The sequence below is a fragment of the Trachemys scripta genome, chromosome 8 (assembly GCF_013100865.1).
Source record: "Trachemys scripta elegans isolate TJP31775 chromosome 8, CAS_Tse_1.0, whole genome shotgun sequence".
Lineage (NCBI taxonomy): Eukaryota > Metazoa > Chordata > Testudines > Emydidae > Trachemys > Trachemys scripta.
In genome coordinates this window covers 66,722,183-66,740,218 of record NC_048305.1, presented here as the reverse complement: position 1 = coordinate 66,740,218, position 18,036 = coordinate 66,722,183, and the positions used below count along the sequence as shown (strand labels likewise).

The 18,036-nt window shown below is 41.7% G+C and overlaps 1 protein-coding gene and 1 long non-coding RNA gene across 9 annotated transcripts in view; one reads left to right on the top strand and one right to left on the bottom strand.

Moving 5' to 3' along the window:
* The window catches only part of CAMSAP2 (calmodulin regulated spectrin associated protein family member 2), a 177,499-nt gene that overhangs the window by 14,492 nt on the left and 144,971 nt on the right, over nucleotides 1-18,036 (bottom strand). For 7 of the 8 annotated variants that reach the window (XR_004646813.1, XM_034778806.1, XM_034778807.1 and 4 more), the window contains 5 exons: nucleotides 15,095-15,188; nucleotides 13,142-13,235; nucleotides 6,086-6,168; nucleotides 5,477-5,546; nucleotides 1,369-3,583 (listed from right to left, as the gene is read on the bottom strand). Coding sequence is in view for 7 of the 8 variants with exons in the window: in XM_034778806.1 (XP_034634697.1) it covers nucleotides 1,369-3,583; nucleotides 5,477-5,546; nucleotides 6,086-6,168; nucleotides 13,142-13,235; nucleotides 15,095-15,188 (2,556 nt within the window). In the remaining variant the exon portion in view is untranslated. The remainder of the gene's footprint in view (nucleotides 1-1,368; nucleotides 3,584-5,476; nucleotides 5,547-6,085; nucleotides 6,169-13,141; nucleotides 13,236-15,094; nucleotides 15,189-18,036) is intronic. The other variant, XM_034778810.1, reaches the window with a different exon arrangement.
* LOC117881486 overlaps nucleotides 1-18,036 on the top strand; it is a 49,657-nt gene that overhangs the window by 29,664 nt on the left and 1,957 nt on the right. The window lies entirely within an intron of this gene.

Below are 18,036 nucleotides of genomic sequence, written 5' to 3'. Positions count from 1 at the left end.
CAAATATCTTTTAAACTTTATGAATTGAAAGAGGTGGTGAAAATTGCTGGCAGATTTTGACAGTCCCTGTGATCCCAAATCAATCAGGAGTCACAAAGGCTGAGACACACTTTTAATCACTACATGCAGTTGGCCTCAGTGGAAAGTAGTTATTGAAAAGTCATCTATGAAATAAAAGACTCCCTTTGAAAAAATAAAGTGTTTCCAATAGATAGGGTTACCATATTTCAACAATCAAAAAAGAGGACGGTGGGAGCCCCGCCCCCTGACTGCCCCCCTCAGAACTCCTAACCCCCCTGCTCCTTGTCCCCTGACTGCCCCCTCCTGGGACCCCTGCCCCTAACTGCCCCCCAGGACCCCACCCCCTACCTAAGCCTCCCTGCTCCTTGTCCCCTGACTGCCCCCTCCTGAGACCCCCCCATCCTAACTGCCCCTAGGACCCTATCCCCTACCTGTCCCCTGACTGCCCAAAACCTTATCCACACCCCCACCCCGACAGACCCCCGGGACTCCCACACCCCATCCAACCACTCCCCTCCCTCTGACAGACCCCTTCCCCAGCACTCCCGACCCATCTAAACCCCCCTGCTCCCTGACCGCTCTGATCCCTCTACCCACCCCTTCCCCCCTGATAGCCCCCCCCAGAACTCCCAACCCCCCTGCTCCTTGTCCCCTGACTGCCCCCTCCTGAGACTCCCCATCCTAACTGCCCCCTTAGGACCGTACCCACTACCTGACCCCTGACTTCCCAAAACCTTATTCACACCCCCACTCCCTGACAGCCCCACCCCCAGAACTCCTGACCCATCCAACCCTCTCCCTGTCTCTTGACTGCCCTCTCCAGAACCCCCCTGCCCCTTCTCCGACCCCCTGACCCCCTTACTGTGCCGCTCAGAACAGCGTGTCGGGCTCCACGCAGAGCCTGCCGCACTCCCCCACAGAGCGCATGGCCGGGTTCCTGCCCTTGCAGAGTGCTGCTGAGCGGCACGCTGGGCAGCAGGGGAGGGGAGCAGGGGGAGGAGCTCCAGACTGCTAAAGACCCGATGTGAACGGCCAGCGATCTGCGAATGCGGGGGGGGCGGGGGGGGAAGAGAGAGAGAGAGGAGGGGAGTGATCTGAAGCTGCAGGGGAAAGGAGGGGGAAGCGGAGGAAGGGCTCTGGCTGCCGGAACCCCGTGCTAGTGGCTTGATCCGGCTGGCTGCCCTGTCAGCCGTGCCGCGCTCTGCATGGGGGGGTGGGGGGGAAATCCGGACATTTACAAATTCCCCCCAGATGCTATTTTTAAACTCAAAAAGCCGGACATGTCCGGGAGAATCCGGACAAATGGTAACCCTACAATAGACTCATGCATTGTTCTAGTTCACCTACCTTAAAAAAGAATCCACAACACACTTTTTGGTCATCCTCGAATTGTTCTCTATCACTCTCACCTTCATATTTCTCAACAGATACTTCAGCCTTTTCAGGTGGTTTCAAATCTGAGAGGGAAACTTCAATTAGGTTAGCTGTTTTAGGAATTGGTGTTGGCAAAACAGGTTGGCTTAGCTGATCTTCATTTGGGGTGAGGCAGACAGTTTCTGTGATGGGCTGAGATAATACTTCAGAAACCTTAGATTCAAAAGGCTTAATCTCCTTTTCCTTCACTTTTTGTTCACATTCTTCCAAAGTACCTTTTTGTTGTTGTTGTTCTTTTGCTCCATCCTCTGTAGTTTTGACTTCTTTCAAAAGATTTCTTTTTAATTGAGGTTCAGAGATACGTTCTCCATCATCTCCAAAACATACAAATGATCTAGTCTGAATGGGAACCTGACTTGGAGAAAATCTTCTCAAACGAGGAAGACTATCCACAGACCGTGGAGCAGTTAAGGTGCGATTAAAAGGTATTATTTTCAGTTCATTTGGCCTAGGAGTCCTTTGCATTTTAACGGGGAGAGAGGCATTCTTCCTATTAGAAGACTGTGGTGATTGATAAGTAGGGCGAGGAGGTTCCAAAGCAAATGGTGCAATAGAAGATGACAGTCCTGTTTGCCTCATTGAAGACTTAAGCTCTCGGATTTGTTTCTGAGGTGAAGGCTGAGGAGGTGAAATAACCCAGGCCTGCTGCTCCCTCATTTGCATCAACATCTCTTGCTGAAGGGATAGGCGTTGCATTTCCTGCTGTAGGACATGTAGAGAAGCATTTAGCTTTTCAATAGATTTTGTATATTCTAAAATATCCCCTTCATTTAAGGTTTCTTCTGCGGGGCTCACTAAGTTCCATTGCTTTTCAGCATCCATAGGTGTATTAGGGGACTTTAACCACTTGGCCTGAGAATTTTCAGCACTTTCCTTTATTACCTCTGCAGTCTTATTAATTTGTTCAACTGGTTTTTGTGTGTCTTTTTCATTCAATCTATTACTATCAGTGAATACTTTTTCATCTTCGGCTCCAGCTGCTTCTTCTCGAAGAGGTGATATTCCATCACCTTTCTTTTTCACTACATTAAGAAATGCTGTCCTTCCCATTTTCTGTCTCTGCTTAGTAAAAGCAGCTTCTACTTTCTTCTTCTGTGCTTCTATGGCTCGCCTCTTTTCCTCCAGCTTCATCCTAAGATGGACCATTTCTGAAGCAAGCAACTGTGTAGTGTCTCTTCCTTGAGGGACAGGTGTTTCCTCAGGTATATGAGTCCAAGCAACAATATGAGGAATATTCAACTCAGAGCCTTCTGGGGTAGTTTTCTGAGAACTGCTTCCACTACTTCTGCTATCTGTGTGATTCAGTTTCCTGAATTTCTGCTCTGCAAAGCTGGTCATTTTGACTCCCGAGCTTGAAGAAGCACTGCTGCCAGCTTGCGATTTGGTACTTATTGAGCTTGGACAGGGACTTAATAGCTCTCTGTGGTTGCTAGCTCGTATATCATAATCCTGAAGACATTTAGGTGGGTCTTCCATGTCAGAATCCATGCTTACAGTATAATCTCTCAAAGAAGAATCCTCATCCATAGTTTCTGGAATATCTTCTGAAGGAACATGTATTCCAGTATCCACTTCAGTATTGTCAGTCACAGGACTTAGGGCAACTTTTGTGTCTGTAATGATATCAGGATTAGGCTGATTTAGTTTAATATTTGAATTTAAGATGCTAATTTCCTGGTTATGAAGAAAGAACCCATTTGTAATTTGGTCTGGCTGGATAACAATGGGGGATTTTTCAGTATCATGAATTATCTGCAAAGCCTCTTCAATGCTTGGAGTCTCAATCTGATTGCCAAAATCATCCATAACTACCCTGTTTTGCGGAGCTCCATTTGGAAGCTTGTATTGGCTGTTTTCATTGGCATTCCTTTCATTTGTGTTAAGAGATGCTGCATTTGGGTCGATATGAGATACTATGTCCTTTTCTTCTTCAATATCTTGAGTTTCCTCTTCTCCATTTACTGGCTTGAAGGACAGATTTTTCCTAATATGTTTGGGCATGCGGTTGATATTTAGCATAAGGCCTTCATTACTAACAGATCTAGTAATTCCTCTGTTTGGAGTAGATGTCTGAATACTGTTTTCGTTATCAAAAGAAATGTCAAATGAAACTCCATGCATCGAAGATCTAAATGGGATTAAAATAAAGAAAGCTGTTAAACAACTCATATTTAATACAATGAACAAACATATATTAATGTGAAAAAAACAATCTAAAATTGTAGGGCTACGTGTACTAATGAGATATGATTAGCTTCATTTGCTAGCATTATGAAAATACAAAATTAAATTGAATATAACATTTTATTCAGGCTCATGCTTTTATTGTTTGTTCTAATTGCTTGTATTAAATTATAACCACATGTATGCTTTGTGACAAAGTTCCTCCTCTGTCTTGGTGGGTCCTGCGCTTATAGGCGGATTTTCTTGCCTCAGAGATTCACCATGTGGGTTGGGGAACAGCCCAGAGACCTTCCCCTCTGGGAGAACCCACAGTCGAGGTCAATTGGGAGGTTTGGGGGGAACCCAGGCCCGCCCTCTACTCCGGGTTCCAGCCCAGGGCCCTATGGACTGCAGCTGTCTATAGTGGCTCCTGTAACAGCTGCATGACAGCTACAACTCCCTGGGCTACTTCCCCATGGCCTCATCCAAACAGCTTTCTTATTCTCACCACAGGACCTTCCTCCGGGTGTCTGATAACGCTTGTGCTCCTCAGGCTACATCTACACTACGGGGTTGGGGGGTCGATTTAAGATACGCAAATTCAGCTACGCGAATAGCGTAGCTGAATTCGACGTATCGCAGCCGACTTACCACGCTGTAGGGACGGCGGCAAAATCAACCTCTGCGGCTTCCCATCAACGGCGCTTACTCCCACCTCCGCTGGTGGAGTAAGAGTGTCGATTCGGGGATCGATTGTCGCATCCCGATGGGACGCGATAAATCGATCCCCGAGAGGTCGATTTCTACCCGCCGATTCAGGCGGGTAGTGTAGACCCAGCCTCAGTCCTCCAGCAGCACACCCTCTCACTCTCAGCTCCTTGCGCCTCTCACTCTCAGCTCCCCACACTTGCACCACAAACTGAAGTGAGCTCCTTTTTAAAACCCAGGGGCCCTGATTAGCCTGCCTTAATTGATTCTAGCAGCTTCTTCTTAATTGGCTCCAGGTGTCCTAATTAGCCTGCCTGCCTTAACTGGTTCTAGCAGGTTCCTGATTACTCTAGTGCAGCCCCTGCTCTGATCACTCAGGGAACAGAAAAATACTCATCCAGTGACCAGTATATTTGCCCTCTACCAGACTCCTGTACCCCACTGGTCTGGGTCTGTCACAACTTGTATTTTCATATGAAAAATATGCTTATTCATTTTGGGTAACTTCAGAGGGAAAATAATAATATTCCTGCCAATCTTGTAATACAATTAAGGAATTTTAGGAATACAGGAACTGGTCATACTGAATCACATTAGTGGTCCATGTAATCCAGCATCCTTCCTTTCTCACAACAGCCAGTACCAGATACATCAAAGGAAAGTACAAGAAGCCATACAGTGATGGTTTATACCTACAACGTAAGAGTTTATATCGTCTCTATTTTGTTCTAAAATCCTCTCTCATCAGCCTATTCTCATTATCCATAGAAAAGTACCTTTAAAAAAAAAATCCTACTCAGCTCCTGATCTCAGTGACTTCTATTGGCACTTCAAGTATATTGTGTGCAGACAAATATATTTAACATATATTTAACATCACCAGTTATAATATGAAATATTGGAGCACCCCAATGTTAACCTTTCACCAGGTTGAAAAATTGACCAATTATTCCTATGTTTTCTTTTCTATTAGCTAGTTTCTACTCAATGATATTGCTTTACCTCTTACTCTGTGATGACTTGGGTTTACTTAAAAGCCTCCTGTCAAAGGCTTTCTGAAAGTCCAAATTATGTTAAATATAGTTCAGTATTGTTTAGTGGCTGATCCATAGTTACTTCTTAAACCAGCTTCTACGTAATGACGACTTACCTTTTCTCTTTGGGCCAAGTCCCTACATATCCATCCACATAAGACATAGATGTGGATCTTCTAATGACTCCTAATTGGAATTAAAATAGAATATAATGTAACTAAGTTACAACTTATGGAAATACTTGGAAAATCATTTTAAAATAAACAAGTTAGTTCAGCAAATCAGTTGCTTTCATTGTTTTGAATATTTCAATGGTAAATTATCAAATTTTTGGAGGTTTTTTGTTTTTATGTAAAATGATCTTTATTTTCATGTAAACAAGAGTATGGCAATCATATACATGAATTATATCATATGCACACAGTACCCATCACTCAGTAAAGAGATAAAGGTAAATTTATTATTGAATACAATATTAATTATGTTATAAATAACTTGAAAGCCATAATCCACTTAGAGTGGAAACCAAACTTCATAAAACGTATACAGCCAGTAAGTCTTTACAAAAAACACTGTCTTGAGTTATAGACCCAACCTTGTAAGCTATCCATGTGTAGATCTCCCACGGAAGTCAGTGGGAGTTCTGCAACAAGATATCCGTCAAGAGTATCAACAAAACAAGATAGATAATATTTTATCCAAAAAACCCAGTGCTATGCTGTTACCTGGAGCAGCTGAATAAGGCTGATGGTGTGTATGCCTAACAGGCACAAGTTGATGAGATGGTGTAAAAGTTGGACCCTCCACACTGTAAAGCAAAACAAAGTAATAGACAGAGGCCACATTAGAAGAATACAGCCAAACTTTGTATATTAAGACAGTACAAGAAGTAATTTATTTTTTGTGTGAAGGAATACAGCTGAATGTAAATTTGCTTTTGAAATATTATTAATTTATTAAAAAAAAAGTACAAGCATATTAATTACCACCACTAGAGCCAAAAGAAACCTGCACAGAATTTAAAATAGAAAGCTTTTCTGTAGTTTTCAGAAATGTCTACTGAAAATGTTTGTTTTACCAACAAACATCTGTCTTTTCACTTATTCCATGCTAATGTTCTTCACATGAAGGTCACTTCTTTAGGTTTGATCTTGGCAACACACACTACAGCACATAATGTAAAGATAGAGGTTTCCTGATGTCCACAGCATACAGTGGCCTGGTCTACACTACAAACTTAGGCAAACGTAAACTGCATTAAGTTGATCTAGTAATCATAGAATCATAGAATATCAGGGTTGGAAGGGACCTCAGGAGGTCATCTAGTCCAACCCCCTGCTCAAAGCAGGACCTAATCCCAACTAAATTATCACAGCCAGGGCTTTGTCAAGCCTGACCTTAAAAACCTCTAAGGAAGGAGATTCCACCACCTCCTAGGTAACCCATTCCAATGTATGTGTCTACACTACCGAGTCCCTTCTGCCAACCTAAGTGGCCTATAAAGTCGACTTCTGTACTCCACCTCCGCAAGAGATGTAGCACTTGATTTCACATCCACAGGTTGACATGGGGATAGTGTAGACATTGCATTGTGTAATTTGAATGAATTGGCCTCCAGGAGGTGTCCCACAGTGCTCTGCTCTGAGCATTCTGGAGAGCACTTTCAATTTCACTGCACATCAGCCAGTTACACAGGAAAGAGCTGCTCCCCTGTTAAAGCCCCTGGAACGTTTGAATTTTCATTTCCTATTTGATCAGCATGGAGAGCTTGCCAGAACTGCTGAACATGGAGACTCAAGGCTGCAAACGCGCTCCAGTATGGAGTACATAGGGGGTGGTGGATCTAATTGCTGTGTGGGGAGAAGAGTCTGTGCAGGCAGAGCTCTGATTCAGCAGAAGAAATGCTGATATCTATGCCAAGACTGTGGAGGGCATGGGGGAGAAAGGCTACACTAGGGACACACAGCAGTGCTGCATGAAAATAAAGGAGCTTTGGCAAGCGGACCAGAAGACAAGGGAGGCCCCACAGACATGCCGCTTGTATGAGGAGCTGCATGTAATTCTCGGTGGTGACCCTGCCACTACCCCAAAACGCTCTGTGGATACTTCCCAGGCGCCCTGGGTGGCATGTCTGTGGAGCAACAATGAGGAGGACATTGTTGAGGAGGAGGAGAAGAATGTTAAGCAGGCAAGCGGAGGATCCATCTCCCCGACAGCCAAGAACTGTTTTTAACTCTGGAGCCCATCCTCTTACAGGACCAGTTGATGGTGGAGTGTGATGCCGGGGAAGCACCTCTGGTGAGTACACATTCCCAATCAAACTGTAAGGGTTACATGCTACTATTTTTTGTGTTTAATCTGAACAAAAAAGCATACTTCAAAACATTTTTTTATTGTGTTGTGTCAGTTCAATAGAGCTGACATGTAATCTAATTTATTTATATAATGCCTTATTTCAGCCTCCTACATACTATAGTGATAAGCTCTTTACAAATACCTCAATAGATTTTTGCAACTTGCTTTTTTAATGTAATGCGATACAACAAAAGTTACAACCACTTTTTCATTATTTAATTAAAAAAACACATGACTAGCAGTAAGACAAAGACAACCCAGCACCACAGGCACAATCTGCAGCTCTCATGTGATTTTTGCCTAATGTGTAGTGTATACTGGCATCTAAATAACCTTCATGAGAAGGACATTACTGTGAGATAATGGAAAATATGGATGAATAAATAAAGCATTTTCCATGGGTACATAAGAAAATTGAATAAAAATTCCTATTGATTATTTCTGCAGATTTCTCTAAGCAGTGGATAACTGGCATAGAGGTTTTTACCCTTATTTTAGATTTCAGTTAAAAAATGCCTATTCCATACTCCAGTGCCTGTATATTATTTAAAAAAAAATTCATTGGGAAAAGATCTGTAAAACATTCTGTCCATCAGAAAGAAAATCCATCTGCTTAAATCCCAATCACATCATCCACTCAGGAAAAGCCTGATGTTGGCACGCGCTATTAATTTTCTAGCATTATAAGCCTAACTCCTTGGGGAGAGGCCATCTATTTATTTACTATGAAGTGCTGTGCACTATTATCATACCAAAGTACTGCATTTGATGATAAAAACAAGAGACCCTACAATTAGATAATCAATTAGGCTTGGTCTACACTACCCCCCTAATTCGAACTAAGGTACGCAATTTCAGCTACGTGAATAACGTAGCTGAAGTTCGAAGTACCTTAGTTCGAATTAGTTCGAACTTACCTTGGTCCACACGCGGCAGGCAGGCTCCCCCGTCGACTCCGCGGTACTCCTCTCGGCGAGCTGGAGTACCGCAGTCGACGGCGAGCACTTCCGGGTTCGACTTATCGCGTCCAGACTAGACGCGATAAGTCGAACCCAGAAGTTCGATTTCCAGCCGTCGAACTAGCGGGTAAGTGTAGCCAAGGCCTTAGTGGGCTCATAATATTCCAACACAAAAACTATACTTGATCTTTACAGAGACAATAAAACTATTGTTGCAATGATGAACTAGAACAATATGCTACCCCATTATATACAATGTTGATGATGGTTTGTACTACAGCTCTGAACAGGTCTCAAGAAACAGATCCTACTACAAGTTCAGCATGTGTGTCAAGGCACCTATCTGGGGCAGCTTACAGGCAATACTTAACTCTGAAGTCCTAATGATAGTAATAAAAGTAAAGCCCTTTAAGATCTGAGATCTCTAGGGGCCTTCTACAAATGGAATTCAAATGTCTATCTTAGAGATTCCAATCTATCCTCTTCACTCTGGAAGCCAAAATCATCTACACAGACAGATTCTCTTCTTATCCAATGTGGGGAATTCTGTTTGGTGTAACAAAGGTGCTTATGTCATCGAAGAACTCTGTCAGAGTGGAGATAAATCCCTTATGAAGGGCTTCAACTCTTGTTTTTTTATAACTGCAAGCTATATACTTCCTTCTCTTTGCTATTGATTCAGTTTTAAGCTAACATTTTCTTTAAAATATAATGTAAATAAAGTTGCCTCCATATTACTATACAGTAGCACAAAGCTCAATATTTTAAGTATAAGTGAAGCCATTTGCTGTCTTTTATGGAATTTATAAAGGACATCCCTGACCAGGGCTCCAATTCTTATCTCACTTATACTGGATATACACTGGTGTAGCCCCATTGTCTTTAGGGGAATAGCTCCTGATTTACATCAGTGTAAGTGAGAGGAGAATCAGGCCCTACCACCTAATGGGTAGTAGGAATATCATTCCTTGCTTGACAGGTTTCTCTATTCTATCTCTCAGAAGAGACTGAACATGATTAACCAGGTTAGCTAAATAAAAAGAATATACCAAAGAGCCAATTAAAATGCTCATTTTATCCTCCTTCTGTGCTCCAAAGTCATAATCAATAAACCCATATTGAAATGTGACTGTCATACAACACATATTCCACTTCTGTTCAACTGAAGGTCTTCTCTGGCTCTATCAAACGAAAGATTAAGCAGGGATAAGGTAAACTTCTCCACAATATCTATTGTACTGTAGCAAGAGAACAAAATGAAAAGAAGACATACACTGATTCCACAAATGTAACTCAACTTAACTGGGAGACTAAAGTCAAAATAAATTTAAAGTTTTTAATTAGGGCTGTCAAACGATTAAAAAAATTTATTGCGATTAATCGCACTGTTAAACAACAATGGAATACCATTTATTTTATATATTTTTGGATGTTTACTACATTTTCAAATATATTAATTTCAATTACAACACAGAATACAAAGTGTATAGTGCTCACTTTATATTTATTTTTGATTACAAAATTTGCACTGTAAAAAACAAAAAAAATTTATTTTTCAATTCACCTCATACAAGTATTGTAGTGCAATCTCTTTATCATGAAAGTTGAACTTACAAATGTAGAATTTTGTAAAAAAAAAAACTGCATTCAAAAATAAAACAATGTAAAATTTTAGAGCCTACAAGTCCATGCAGTTCTACTTCTTGGTCAGCCAGTCACTCAGACAAACAAGTTTGGTTACAATTTGCAGGAGATAATGCTGTTTGCTTCTTGTTTACAATGTCACCTGAAAGTGAGAACAGGTGTTCATATGGCACTGTTGTAGCTGGCGTTGCAAGATATTTATGTGCCAGATGCGCTAAAGATTCATATGTCCCTTCATGCTTCAACCACCATTCCAGAGGACATGCTTCCATGCTGATGATAGGTTCTGCTTGATAACGATCCAAAGCAGTGTGGACTGATGCATGTTCATTTTCATCATCTGAGTTAGATGCCACCAGCAGAATGTTCATTTTCTTTTTTGGTGGTTTGGGTTCTGTAGTTTCCACATCAGAGTGTTGCTCTTTTAAGACTGCTGAAAGCATGTTCCAACATCGTCCCTCTCAGATTTTGGACAGCACTTCAGATTCTTAAACCTTGGGTCGAGTGCTTTTGTAGCTATTTTTAGAAATCTCACATCGGTACCTTCTTTGCATTTTGTCGAATCTGCTGTCAAAAATGTTCTTAAAACGAACATGTGCTGGGTCTTCAGCCAAGACTGCATAACATGAAATATATGTAGAATGCGGGTAAAACAGAACAGGAGACATACAGTTCTCCCCCCAAGGAGTACAGTCACAAATTTAATTGACACATTTTTTTTTTAACGAGCATCATCAGCATGGAAGCATGTCCTCTGGAATGGTGGCCAAAGCATGGAAGGGGCATACGAATGCTTAGTATATCTGGCATGTAAATACCTTGCAACGCTGGCTACAAAAGTGCCATATGAACGCCTGTTCTCACTTTCAGGTGACATTGTAAATAAGAAGCAGGCAGCTGTATCTCCCATCAATGTAAACAAACTTGTTTGTCTTAGCGATTGGCAGAATAAATCGTAGGACTGAGTGGACTTGTAGGCTCTAAAGTTTTACACTGTTTTGTTTTTGAGTGCAGTTATGTAACCAAAAAAAAAAATCTGCATTTGTAAGTTACACTTACACGATAGAGATTGCACTTCAGTACTTGTAAGGGGTTAATTAAAAAAATACTATTGATTTTGTTTATCATTTTTACAGTGCATATATTTGTAATAAAAAATAATAATATAAAGTGAGCACTGTGCACTTTGTATTCTGTGTTGTAATTTAAATCAATATTGAAAATGTAGAAAAACATCCAAAAATATTTAATAAATTTCAATTGGTATTCTATTGTTATAAGTGCAATTAATAGCGATTAATTTTTTAATCATGACTCATTTTTTTTAGTTAATCGTGTGAGTTAACTGAAATTGACAGCCCTATTTTTAATATAAACAAAACCAAAACATATTTAAGTGTATTCGCTACTCTGGACTCCCACTGGTTTCCCACAGGATTTCCTCATAATAAACTATGCCACATTTTGATTTTTCCCTCAGTTAAGATTTCATGACTCTAAGAGCTAGTATAAAGATGTGCCACTGAGAGATCAGCATTTGGTCTTTTCTGTATTTTTCCTTTCACTTCACTTTCTTTATAAACTTTAGAAATAGTCACTCTGGATTTCAGGAAAACAAGCTCTTTTCTTGGCCTCACATATGCTGAACAAAGTTTAACATAGTTCAACAATGGCTGCCAGCCAGAAAAAGTCATGCCTGGGATTTTCTCCCAATTTCTTCAGTCATCGTAATTTCTGTGTGTGATATTAAGAGTCTAAATCCCCTTCTGCTATAATTAATCTACCTAACACCAGAGGAAGCATTATAAATGGTTTTTTAAAGGCACCCATCACCACAATATCTAGGTGCACTACCAGTATGATAAAGAAAAGATTTTATTCTTTTTCCATCTCCAAGAATGTGATCTCTAGTACTTCAAGAGGCTCTTCCATCGAGGCATTCATTCCTCTGCTTTGAATAGCTAGTTCTAAGTAACTATTTTAAGTGCAGATATTGCAAGAATACTAAAAAGCAACAAAACAAATAACTGATTATTTTACATAGCAGCTTAAATAGGATTACTGGGACAGGCTGTGAAGCCTGATAACACAGATTCAAGTTTTGGGGCTGCTGGAGGTGAAAACACTGACTGGTTTGAATGTTGAATCTCCAGATTCAAGGGTTTCTTGTGGTGCAGTATGTTAGTGCACTGGTGACAGAATTCAAATCCTCTATATTGTAGATCACAAGCAAATCAGAGTTTATTATTTCCATTCTAGTCTCCACTGTACAGATGGTGATAAATTGCAATCTCTCTGAATGGGTCAATCCTGTGAGGTGCTAAGTAGATTCAGTTCTCTCTGACTTAAATGAGAGTTGAGTGCCTTCATGACTTGCAGGACTGAGAGATTGTGAGAAAGTGAAGCCCAGAACTGGAAATGCAGATAATGAATCCCATTGCTAAGGCACATTGTCAGAGCTATGTGGGGCAGGCTTCCATATTACAAGCAATTCTGGTTCTAGCCAGAACTATCAGTCTTGCACTTTCATAACTAAATTTATTTTCAGAATTTAACAAGGTTTCTCAATCTTTTCATATGTATTCTTATACAGAATGAAAAGGAATCAATGGGACCAGGTTCAGAAAATTCTATAATAGTTGTTAGCAGTCTCTTGCTTTATGTTTATGGAATCATGTATGAGAAATATGGCTTCCCCTATTATTTGGTAGTACACCCTCTGGACATTTCTAGAAAGGGCATCAGAAAATATACAAATATTTGTGCTTGATTTGAGTGGAATGGGGGAGAAATGTAAAACGGTACTAAAGAGACTGATATTACCTGGCTATAAAGTCAGAACCACATGAACTATCCATATAATTTCTTCTATTAGCATTCAAAATAGGAACAGAAGATGCATCTTTCACAGGTTCAGCTGCAATAGAAAACAAAACCTCCACATTAGTTTAGTTTATCATGCAGTTCAAAACCTTATCAACAAAGCTGGTTGAAATATTTTGAAGTAATTTTTATTCCATAAGCTTACACAACCAATATTTTTTTAAATTTTTCAATGGAAAGTGTTCATTATTTTCTTATCCCCTCTTCTGTCCCCTTTTCCCCATTTTGCCACTGAACAGAGGGAAAGGAAGAATAAGAGGAACAAAGAAAGGCTGATAAATCAAAAAAAAAAATAAAAAATGAAAAAGCCACCAAGTATTTTGTTTTCTGAGGAAAATTTCAAGAGGAAAAAATGATTTTTGCAAGTTTCTCATTTTGAAATATTTCGGCTACATCTTAACTTATTTAGCACCATTTTAAATTATTTTTTTTTCTAGATGTTTTATTATACAATATGTGCATGAAAAAATCTTAAGGCAGTAAAAGCCTACACAACAGAACTGTGATCCCAGGTGTCAGTGCTGAGACCATGGTACTATAGCACATAATTCTTGCCCTGCCTCCACAGCCTCTAAAAGGTCTGCCTGAGAGGCAGATTTATCAATCTGAAAAATTGCTGAAGAAAGATTGTGCCTGAAATTAGGGTTACCATACGTCCGGATTTTCCCGGACATGTCCGGCTTTTTGGGCTCCAAATCCCCGTCCGGGGGGGAAATCCCAAAAAGCCGGACATGTCCAGGAAAATCGGGACATGCGGGGCCGGCGGTGCTGGGCCAGGGCTGGGGCCGGGCCGTCGGTCGGCAGTGCCGAGCCAGGGGCCGGTGGTGCCGAGCCGGCGGTGCCAAGCCAGGGACCGGGACGGCGGTGCCGAGCCAGAGACCGGCGGTGCCGAGCCGGGGGCCGGGCCGGCGGTGCGGTGCCAAGCCGGGGGTCGGGCCGGCAGTGCTGAGCCGGGGGCCAGAGGTGCTGAGCTGGGGGCCGGGCCGGGGACCGGCAGTGCTGGGCGGGCTGGGGGTCCAGGCCAGGGACCGGCAGTGCTGGGTGGGCCGGAGGTGCTCGGCCGGGGGCCCAGGGGCCGGGCCAGGGACCGGCAGTGCTGGGCGGGCCAGGGGTGCTCGGCCGGGGGCCGGGCCCGGGCCCGGCACTCCAGGGCCCAAGCCGACCCAGGCTGGAGACGCCGGGGAGGCCAGACTGGGCCGCGCCTCCTCCCCCCACCCCAACCTTACCTGCTTCAGGCTTACCGCGAATCAAATGTTCGCGGGAAGCAGGGGAGAGGGCGGAGTTGGGGCGGGGACTTTGGGAAAGGGGTGGAGTTGGGGCCTCCTTTTGGACACTCAAAATATGGTAACCCTACTGAAATTATTTTTGCTATGCAGGTGCACAGTTTTGTCATCCTTCCCTGTAGTTGTTTGGTCTGTTCACCATCCTGCCTTGAGTTCTTTCACTTTTGTGTCTCATTCTCACCAATAAAATTTTATATTGGTCAAAATTCTGCCCTCAGGTATGACTACAAAAATCCCACTGCCTTTACAGGGTTTTCACAGATATAAGTGAGTGGAATTTAAGGCTTATCTAGATTATACCAATGTAGTTACAGCTAGGCAAATCTTCCTAGTCTAGAAAAGACTTTAATCAACATGTCTGCTGATGATGTATGAGAAGGAAGAGGAATCTGCCTCTCAGCTTTGTTGATTCCTGAAAAATGCATTCAAATTTCATACAAGGAAGGTTTCCTGTTTACATGGTCACTTTCCAGCTCTTTAAGGGGCTGGTCTGTAGCCAAGCTCTGTGAATTGAATTGTAGATTAAATCTGTTTACACTATAGAAACCTGAACTCTATGGGACTTGTACAGCACTAGTTAACATGAAATCAAAAACAAAGACTTTGTTACCTTGGGGATTAATGACAACACGAGGCTGTACAAATGATGGCTTCACCACTTCAAACCACCAGAAAAGTTCTGCCATGAACACCAAATAATTACTCTACAAGAAATCAAGGAAATTTAGGTAAAGATAAAACCATACAAATCTTAACCCTAAATAAAATAATCATATAACATTCAGAAGAGGTATCCATATTTTGTCCAGTCTTCATTTCCAAATCTGTTAAACTACTTAGATGGTCAGATTAGCAGTGTGTATATATATATGTATCATAGGCTGGCAGCACAACCTATTATTAAGGTTGCCTGACACTTCCCATTATAAGACTCTACTTATAACTTTACCAGACTCGGTTTCGATTGAATTTTTCCATGCTGTGTGTTTGCCTCAGGCTGAATTTTACTGGAAAGTTTCAGCCAAAACAGTTCTCAGCCATTTCTGAGAATGAGACTATTGAAAAATATTTTGTTTTGCCCATGTTAAAAAATTCTGGTGACCTTTTATTTGGACCTCTCTAGTGCCTTCGTTCCTGAAGCAAGGACTTGAAAATTGGCAGGTGGTGGTCTTTGTGTCAGGGATGTGCCTTTTGGTTTCTCCATGAAATTCCACTCAATTTTGGCCAAGTTACAGGCTTTTTGAAAAATCACAGTTAGCACATGCTGATTAGAGACTTGCTAGAGTTTTGCAGCTAAAAACTCTGAAGATTCCATGTACACTGGGGAATGCTGAAGTTTAGGGATGAGCAGAATATTCCCTGCAACTGCAGATTGGGCCTGCTGCAAGCATGTACTTGGACTGGGCACTGGAACATTGAGCAGAGAGCTTGTCAATTTTGTGCTTTCAATGACACCCCTCTCCCCCGCCCCCCGTTGCTGGAGCATAGAAGAGGATATTGTCTGAATCGAATATGGAGGGGACAAGAGCCACCCTGGAGAGAGCAGTGGAGGAGTTAGATTGGGACAAGGAAGGACACATGGCTGGTGTGGTGGAGAGACTGGGACTGGCTAGGGAAGGAGACTGGGCTTGGGAGATGGAGGGGCAGAAAATTAATAGATTTCAAGGCCAGAAGTCACCGTTAAATAATCTAGTCTGATCTCAGAGGAGACTGGGAACCCAGGAGGGAAATGGAGGTGGAGGTTCTGGGAGCCAGAGATGAGTGGGTGAGATTGAGATTGGATGAGTAGCTGGTGGGAAAGGCTGGGAACCAGTGGGGCAAAAGGAAGGAAGCAGAAAGGGAGAGGGACAACTGAGTCTGAGATTGGGACAAAGAGCTGGGGGAAAGAAGATTGGATGAGGAGCCCAGGGTGGGAGACTGGGAGCCAGTTCGGACAGGGAATGTACCTGGCAGGCAGGCGAAGAGAAACAGATTGGACAAGGAACTGGGATGGGGGCAAACTAGGACTGATAGACAAGGAGACTGGGGACAAAGAGCTGGGGAGAGGAGAAATGAAACTGGGAATAGCTAGACAAAAAGCTCAAGAGTTGGAATTGCGGGTGGAGGGCAGTCAAGCTTGGCAAGGGGAGAGGGAACAAGCAGAAGAGTCTCCTCCAGAGTCTGGAATGGAATCCATGATTTCTGAGTCTGACCATTCCTCTGCTACCAGCGAAACATGAAACACACTGGCAAAGTATCTCATCTTACCCTCCCCCAATGCTGCTCTACGCAGATAATGACAACCTACTATTGCTGTAAGTCACTCCATTAGTGGCAGATGTCTGCGCAGTGAATCTAAAGGTTTCAACCTGATGACCCACCTGGGTGTCAACATGATGGCACCTGCTGGAATCTGTTTTCAGTTTGCTTTGTTAAAAAGCTAGGAAATCACACAGACACAGCTCTATGTTAAAAGAAATTAAGGTTGTGAAGTCAAGCACTCAAAAGTCAGGAAATGCCAGAACTAAGATTATAGAGAAAATAATTTTAAAATAGTTAAAATTTCCATATTTTCCTTTTAATTGGAGTGGTAGGATTGTTAATTATAATTTTACAAATGAAATTAAAAAGCACCAGGACCACTCACTGTATGAAATAATAAAAGTGCGACATCTATTAATGAGTTCAACATTTTACCATAAACATAATGCCACTTCACACACACACCACATAAATGTAATAAGTTTTCAGAGCTTAAAAGGATGCTTTGGGTGTAAATCAGTAAAATCATTTTTTTGAAAATTCTCTTTTGTAAACATTTACATTGTTTTATCTACAGGCAACTTTCAGATAGTTTGTACAAATAAATTTATAGAGCATACTTTGCAAAAAGACTTAGCAAATGTCAATTCATGCATTGCTTTTCTTTTTTCACCATCAATTAATCCATCCATCATACATACATATATATCTGTCATCATATAAACAGACCACAAAAGGTCAGTGTAGGGGAAAAGTGAAGCCATCTTAGTATTTGGGTGCTATGTGAATCTGTAATTTAGGATGATTATTCTTATGTTCTTTTGGTATTAATTTCTGAGAAGCATCATAGCGCACTGGTTACAACCCTGTTAGCATGTCACATGATAGTGTACCTAATTTCTTCTTTGGGTTTTTTTTGCGGGGTTTTTGGTTAATACCTACTGCAGAGTGAAGATAAAGAGGAGCGCTACTTTCTTGGTTGATAACTTTCAGATACGACGCTGGATTATTATTTTTAACTATTATAGCTAAAAGGAATTGTGTGCCCAAATGTTCAATCCAGCACCACTGGAGTCAATGGGAGTTCACTGCCAGGAGTATTTTAATTTATTATTATTAACAGCACCAAGTTCTCCCTTTTTTGGGTCTCAAATCCTCAATTCTCTAGAACACTTTTCAATCTAGTTTCATCCTTTCATTTTTGCTACCGCTCCAACTTTTTGAGTCAGGCACATAACCCTAGTCTGCTGATTCCCAAGCCCTTGACAGAAACATTTTACAGATCACAGTGCGAGTTCCACTACAATAAAT